Source organism: Cherax quadricarinatus, unplaced genomic scaffold, assembly GCF_038502225.1.
Source record: "Cherax quadricarinatus isolate ZL_2023a unplaced genomic scaffold, ASM3850222v1 Contig2148, whole genome shotgun sequence".
NCBI classification, from domain to species: domain Eukaryota; kingdom Metazoa; phylum Arthropoda; class Malacostraca; order Decapoda; family Parastacidae; genus Cherax; species Cherax quadricarinatus.
Window position 1 is genome coordinate 59,022 of NW_027197174.1, and position 8,255 is coordinate 67,276.

An 8,255-nucleotide genomic window follows, 5' to 3' on the forward strand; every position below is an offset into this window, starting at 1 on the left:
CATCAGGAAACTTGGTTACGACATCATAAATTTCATTCTTCCTCTCTCCCTTTTTGGTTTCTTCTCCCTCACTCTCGTCAATTCTTTTTCTTTGTTTTTGCCTCGTTTATGTTTATTCTCCTAAATTATGCTTTCAAATACAGACAGCAAAGTCAGTTAACATTTTTATAGCAGGTAGCTTTTAATGTACCCGCCGGGAATCCAATCCGGATTCTGAGAAAGATTATCACTTTTTAATTGTACCAGAGACAAGTTCAAAGGAATCTAAGCCTGTTTACCTCTACTAGGTTCCACATGGGTTGCGTAATGCTTCAATATTTCTCAGAGTTTCTTATATAACTTAATATACGTAAATTTAATATAATTCATATTTCAGAGTAAATCTGTTAGAGTTGGTTAACACTTGGCATACAACATTAAACAAAAGACAGGCGTCTACATTTATTTTTTTCGCACGAGATGGTGCTGTGTTCGCGGGAAAACAAGTAGAGGGAGGGAGGACGGGAGGGGATCAAGTGCCACGTGGGATCTGCTTAGATTCCAGATAATCGTGTTAGATCCTCCCCCAGGACAGTGTCGATGTTCAGCTGTTTAAGCAATTCCAGGCGACCGGGGAGAGGGGAAGCAAGAGATTACATGACTTATCAACTATGAATCCATGTTAGTGTTGCGTATGTTTTCGCCCGTAACGAAGATTTAGGCAACTAGGCCAGACTGAGCTTGTTTCCGCGAGTGTCTGAACCTATATTTAATAATAATAATAATAATAATATCTTTATTTACTACAAGTACATGTACAAGGTATGGAAAGCTGCTTGCATTTCGGGCAAATTAGGTCAGTTTTGTCCCAGGATGCGACTCATACCAGTCGACTAACACCCAGGTACCCATTTTATTGATGGGGAACACAGACAACCGGTGTAAAAAAATACGCCCAATGTTTCTACCCCCGCCGGGAATCGAACCCAGATTTTCGCCGTGTGAAGTGACAGCTTTAGCCACCGGGCCACGGGGCCCCTATTGACAGTTGTTTGCATTTTCATGTGACAGATTCACCGCTAAACAGAAAAGTATATAGATAAACCCATAAACATTTAAGGAGATTAAGAGTTAATGAGTGTGTGTGTGTGTGTGTGTGTGTGTGTGTGTGTGTGTGTGTGTGTGTGTGTGTGTGTGTGTGTGTGTGTGTGTGTGTGTGTGTGTGTGTGTCCTTACACCTGTTGTCAGTTTCACTTAGTAGTTAGTCGACTGTTGTGGGTGACAGTGTAAGGAGAAAATGGAGTAGCAGTATAGCTATATAAAAATTCTTTACAAATGTCACTGTGAGATTATAAAAATATTTTTCGTTATCTCTAGGTGGGTAGGGATTACAAAATATAATTGCAATTGTGCGTTTATTAGGGGTGGAGTCAATAACTAAGTTTAAGTGATAAAAGTGTAGTGTGGTAACACTGTTGTCTCCCCACAGCTGGGTATTCCCTAGAGCGGGCGCCCTCCCGACTCTCTGACTACGGCGATATTTCTTCCTCTTCCTCCTCGCCTCTCGACTCCCCTCTCTCCCAGATCCTCTACAGCTTCGGATGATTGTCGGCCCACGCCCACACATACGCCCACGCCCACATGCATCAGCAGGGCCAGCCAGGGCTTGAAGAGGAGGGCGCCTCGGAGCACCCGTCATCCAGGGTTCCAGAGTCCCACCGCCTCGCCCTTAACACATCTTCCGAGGCCGCTATCCTGGGAATGGGCGTGGGCCTTGGAATGGGAATCTTCAGAGGGGAAGGAGGAGCAGGAGGAGGATATCAGGATGTGTACGAGTGTCCCGTATCATTGGCACGAGAGGACATATTCGAGAAGCAGAGGCAGGACTTCAAAGACCAGGAGGACGGAGCCTCGTGAGACTACAAGTGATAGCGTTCTCAACATAGCTACTCCAGCGACTGCTCCTCAGTGTATATAATTCATAATACCTTATTTCAAGACTGGTGACCTTCACATAAACGATAATCTGCATTAAAACTCATCCCCAGTTTTCATAAAGAAAGTTTTTATCAGAACTGAAGGATGACCTTTTAATCACACAAACTTGAGTTAGAGAAGTGTACACGCAAACAACTGTGAGAAATTTGCAAAGATTGTGAATTAAAGAAAAAAGATAATTGTTTAAAGTAATATGAGTTGTAATAGCAACTGTAAAAAGTAACTTGGCAGTTACTACAGTAGATGGAGCAGGCGGACTAGACTCTTGTAGTGTGTAGTTAATAAAATATTCAGTTACGATTTAGTTGTACATGTGAAGACAACAGCTGTCTACAACCCGAAGTATTTTGACCGCGTAGTTTAAGGCAATGCTTTTAGGTAAGGGAATAAAGTGGATTATTTTATGAATTGGGTATTTATATAGATAATGATTTTGGTCTATACATGGAAAAGTAACCTTGAAATATCTCCCCTCCCCTCTCTTTAAGTTTTGATTTAAGTTCATGCACAGAGAGCTAACTTATCTTTCACACACACAGACTTCTATTTTTATCTCATATACACCAATTACTGTTCGTCACATACACAAACTTCTCTTTCTCTCTCTCACATATATAACTAATTTCCCTCTGGATTTCTTACCTTCACCAAAATGAACAATCTTCGGCCTGCTACACTTTTCCTCCAACGTACGACAAGAAAAAAAAATGAGACTGGGTAATTTTTGAATTGCAAATTCTTCTTTAGGTAAATCTGCATGCGTAATAAATGGTTTCCCGAGGTGGATTGTGAGGGGGGGGGATATGAGGGTGTGAGAGGCTGCACGAGACGCCGCCACTCACAACACTGCCTCACAGTTTTTAAGATTCCCCAACCCTCCAAAAATTTAATGACAAACAATGTATCAGCAACAGCAAACACAAAAATAGTTTTCATTTCCATATTGGTTCGACTGTAAATGTTGAACTTTAAAACAATAATAATAAAAACAACAACAACAAATATAAGACAAATGCGAAATATGCATGTAACTGAGAAACTTAAACAATTATAGTACACAAAATAATAAGTAACAATTAGAATTATAAGACTTTAGAATGTTAAAAATAGTACGATACCTCAAACTTAACTGATACAGTATAACAAGAAGAATATTTGTTTTAAGCACGAAGTCTAAACACTCAGTCAGCTGCTGTGAGAATATACAGTGAAGCCCCGGTGTTTGAACTTTACTGGTTCCTTGGTGGTGTTCGAATTGGGAAAAGTTCGATGTCCGAATCAATATTTCCCATTTAAATACATGTAAATGTAATTAATTGGTTCTGGGCCACGAAAAGCTCGCACTATGCTATAAAACACTTATGTAATTTATATCATGTCTGTTAATAAAGTAAATGAACAAAGAAACTAGAACCTTACCTTCACTGTCTTAAGTTGATTGGCACAGGTGGAAGTTGCAGAGGAGGGAGGCTACTGTGTGGAGGGGAAGTTACCTTCCATGAAAACATATGGTAACTCCACCTCTGAAGTGATGTGTTCTCTTTCTGTCTCTTTGCACTAACACTGGAAGATTCTGGCGGCTCAGAACTGGCAGGTGTATTCGTTTTTTTTTTTATCTTTTAAAAGGAATCTGTCCAATGTGGTCTGTATCTGCCTACCCCTCATAATCTTCCTAAAGTGTTCAACTACATTATCACTGAAGGAATTGATGTGCCTCACCACAGCAACGTCAGAGTGCCATTTCTCCACTAGGGAGATGATTTTCTGAACCACTGGCTCTGCCTCAAAGTCTCTGCTCGCCACAGTCAGGCCACATCTTCCTCCAAGCAGAGTTAATTGTCCTTTGGAAAACATCTCCCAAGGCTTTAATTATCAACCTTACACACTGGAGGATGTTGAACTGACTCTTCCAAAAGTCTCTGAGAGTTAGGTCAGTGTCAGATGTCACTTTAAAAAATTTTGAAACAGGACTTTCGACGCCAACTGAATTACAAACAAGCCGGCGTGTTCGGATTCCAGAAAAACGTTCAAAGACCAAGTCAACTTTTTCTTAACCATATTGTTCGGACGTCCGGTATCTTCGAACACTGGGGTTCCATTGCATATAAATTTAGATTGTTTTACCATATTTTAATACTTAATAATGAGATATGAGTCGTCTCCTGTAGCATCTTGTATAACAATGTTCACACAATATATCTTCACGTCTCCCACTATATCTTTGTCTTCCCCCTCCCATTTAAGTCTCCCACGTTGTTCACGTCCCCCATCACAGTCTCAAGAAATTACCAAGCGTTCATGTACACATGGAAAGTTACTAAGTATATAAACGTGTGTGTGTGTGTGTGTGTGTGTGTGAGATTAATCATTCACAATTACCTTTCTGGATGTGAAGAACGAGCTCTCTCACGTGTAATAGAGGTGGAAGGGGAGAAGTCAGTCCGTCTTCATATAACGCGTCCGTTTTACAACGTTTTTGCATAAAGTTTACATATGGGTTTACTCCTCCTCTGCGTTATTACCAGATAACATCCTCCCTGTTCATTCATTTCTCGGCTGGTTAATTTACATTAACTTAACCCAACCTACCATAGTCTAAATTATGTTAACCCAACAAGGAGAGTGATCTCATTGTAACAGCGGCCAGGTAAACAGTTTGGCTGAAACGTTGGAAATCCAACGTTTCAACCACCTGCCGATCGTTGGCTTTCACACGTTTCTACAAGAGTCACTGGTTAGAGCGTCCAGCAACACACGCTCTGCAATAAGTTGTAAAACTTCCTTATTATTATGAGGACGGATTAAAGAGTGTGGTTACTTTGACCACATGTGTAAATAGTATGTATGTTTGATTTACAATGTTAACTTCTTTAAAAAAAAATATATATATATATATAAATATATATATGTATATACATACATATATACAGTAAGACTGTGAGAACCGAAGGAACAAAAAACAAGATGTCACAATACCGTGACTGGAACAGTACCGTGACTGGAACAATACCGTGACTGGAACAATACACAAATAACCCGGACATAGGAGACAGGAAATTACCACGACGTTTCGGTCCGACTTGTACCATTTACAAGCCACTCTGAATGGTTCGAGTCGGACCGAAACGTCGTCATGAGCTTTTCTCTCTCCTATATACGTGTTATTTGTGAATTATAGGAATGTTCAGAATGAGAGGAAATAAAGTCGTACCAAATGGAGTGCAATCAAGAATGCAATTAAAGAGTGTAATTAAAGAGCACAAATAAAGAGTGCAATTAAAGTGCAATCAATTATTCTATTAGTATTGTATTTTATTACAATTTATTGTCTTTGTAGTCAAGTTATATATTTTAAAACCAATATTTTATACTTGTTTTCAAGCTGGTATTAAACCATTTGTTTTAAATTTTGATGAAACCGTTTTTTAAACGTTTTAATCCTTTGTTTTAATCCTTTGTTTAAAAAGGGTTTAAAACCTTGTTTTAAACCCTTTTTAAATCCTGCATAAAACATATTTTAAATGCTGTTTTAAACCAGTTTTAAACCTTGTTATAAACTTGCTTTAAGCCTTGTTATAAACCCGTTTTAAAAATTGTTATAAAACCTTCCTAAACCTTGTTTTAAATATATGATAAACCTTGTTTGAAACTCCTTTTAAACCTTGTTCTAAACATATTTCTTTCACTTAGTTTTAAACCCACATTGTGTATCTTGTTCTTAAAAGGAACTAACCACAGCTTAGCGTGACTGTCAGCGTGCCTCGTTGTCCCGGTTTTTCTCTTGTTTTCACGGTCGCTCTTACGTGCTAGAACTTTAATTTGTGTCATCAATCCTATACGATACATCCCTCTAGCGCCTGGAACCAATCTTGGGCGGAAAACATTATATACTGAGTCAAAAAAGGAGAATTAGTGTGCATTACCTAGCAGAGTTTACTGCCAGAGGGGAATCATAGGCCTGTTTCCCGTGTGAAAAAAATAATAATAATTGAACTTTGTGTCAGAGGAAAGAAAGTCTCCCTGAAAGCATTGAGTATACATAGTGTATAGTGTATACTACAGTGGCTCCCTAGTATATTGATGATAAAGGCTAAAGTGTCATTTGAAAACAGGTGAATTTGTAAATGAAGTGATAAGCCTATAGAGGCAGGTGCCAGAAGTCGCCAGAAACTTACCACAGGTCAGCTGTTTTTAATAATCTTCCTGGCTTGCTAGTGTACTCGCATATAATCTAGTGATACCAGTGAATAGCAGAATACAGTGTTGTAGTAGCAACTAACCAGTATTATAATGGTACTTAGTGGAGTGGAGTGACTTTCATTAGTTTCTTTTTCTTGAAATACCAGACGTTACTGTGAATTTCATATAACCTGTAGTTACCAGCGGTCGCAATATACACAACGAGAAGCAATTATTACTACAGAAAAAGCGTCCTTCCTCCAAAATTTGCACCAGTCAACTATAGTGATAATATAGCATTTATTGTGGTGGAGACGGAAAAAACAAAAATAGAAAAGCCAGATACAGCGATTGATAAACAAAGAGGTCGACTGTACGTCATTGTAGGAGCTGCCAGATATCACCGGCTCTTCAACACGCAAGTTATACTTTTGTATCAGTCAAATCACATATTACTCGGGTAGATAATTTCCAGTAGATCCTTCATGTGTTAGCTCAAATCACCGACCAGTATGTTTTAAATAAGTGACCCACTGATCAGAGCAGATCGACTGGTCCGAACCCTTGACTGGTCCGAACCCGGGACTGGTTTCAAACAGTTTCGTTGGACAATAAAGCAGACTGTAAACGGATGGGCTTGTAGGCGCCCTTATAAACACAAACATTAAAAATCAGGAACGTGACGGTAAGCTGTCCAATATACAAAAAGAGTTAGAAACAGAAATACAAATAGCTAGAGCTTCATTTAAGGTTATTAATATAATATTCAAGAGGTTGCTAGTAGAATTGCAGTAAATCAACCATTCACATCATTATGAAGCTGTGTGTAGTCTGTGGTCAGTCAAACAAACGGGCTTCCACATGGATAAATTGTCATTTTTGTGGAAATTGGTGTCACGCTCCTTGTGCAGATATCCCAGAACTAGCTACAAGCAGTATTAAAACAGAGAAGTGTTTTTGGGTATGCCCAAATGAGGAAAATCTGTGGACTAAAATCACAAGGGTATTAAAAGAGGACAACATCAAAGCTGCTTTCATAGAAAACCTGGAAGCTTTCTACAACAGATGGGAACATAAAAAGTCTGGGCTGAATGGTACTGCCCTTGATACTGGCCATGTAGTCACAAACTGTAAGGCTGGAGGTGATGTCCTGGTAGTCAGTAAATGTGGGGCTGATAGTGCTGTCCTGGGAGACAGTAATGGTGAAGCTGGAGGTGCTGTCCTGGGAGACAGAAATGGTGAAGCTGGAGATACTGTCCTGGGAGACAGTAATGGTGAAGCTGGAGATTTTGTCCAGGTAGTCGGGAATTATACGCAGGAAGGAATACATATAAATGACCTCATAGAAGACAGGAGCCATAGTAGGGAAACAAGTGTAGTCAAAGATAAGATAAAACCAATATTGCAAACAAGAAATACCGCAGGAAATAGCAAACAAGAGGACTCCAATAGCAATAGTGAGGATAAATTACCAAAAACAACTGGTGGGAGCTCCATTGTTGGTGCTAGGGAGGATAGGAATAAGACAGGGAAACATGCACCAACAGGGAATACAGTCACAGAAACCCAAGGCAAACGGAAACCAAGCCTGTGCACATACTATGCACTTGGTATCTGCTGGCATGGGAAATCTGGAAAAACAGATGGGACATGCAACTATGACCACCCTAGAAAATGTCATGTCCATATGACAACAGGAAAATGCAAACTCCCTTCCTGTAAGCTTTTTCACCCTGAAATGTGTACCTCTTCAGTACAGGAAAGACTGTGCTATAACTTAAATTGCCAGGCATACCATCTAAAGGGGACAAAAAGATACAAAACATCCAGGCCATGGGAAAACCTGGGTAGCCACAGACACTCAAGAGGGAGAGGTTTTTTAGTGCCAGGAAGGAAAAAAAACTGGCAGGAAATGGCAGAAATCGTACACCAAATCCAGTCATTCCTGGAGTGGAACCACAGTCGATGGCCTCCACTCCAAACCAACAGATACAGATACTAATGCCGGAAAAAAAATCCCCCCCCAGTACCAACAATACCACCAGTCCGATAACATTCTTCTTTGCAAATATACAGGGTCTAAAGCCAGCAACAAACAA

General features: G+C 39.7%; 1 protein-coding gene across 1 annotated transcript in view; it reads left to right on the forward strand.

Annotated features, from left to right (window-relative positions):
- LOC128690275 (LIM/homeobox protein Awh-like) overlaps window positions 1-5,606 on the forward strand; it is a 42,801-nt gene extending 37,195 nt beyond the window's left edge. The window contains exon 6 of the mRNA XM_053778879.2: window positions 1,469-5,606. Coding sequence (XP_053634854.2) covers window positions 1,469-1,584 — 116 coding nt within the window. The 3' untranslated portion in view covers window positions 1,585-5,606. The remainder of the gene's footprint in view (window positions 1-1,468) is intronic.
- The last annotated feature ends 2,649 nt before the right edge of the window (window positions 5,607-8,255 follow it).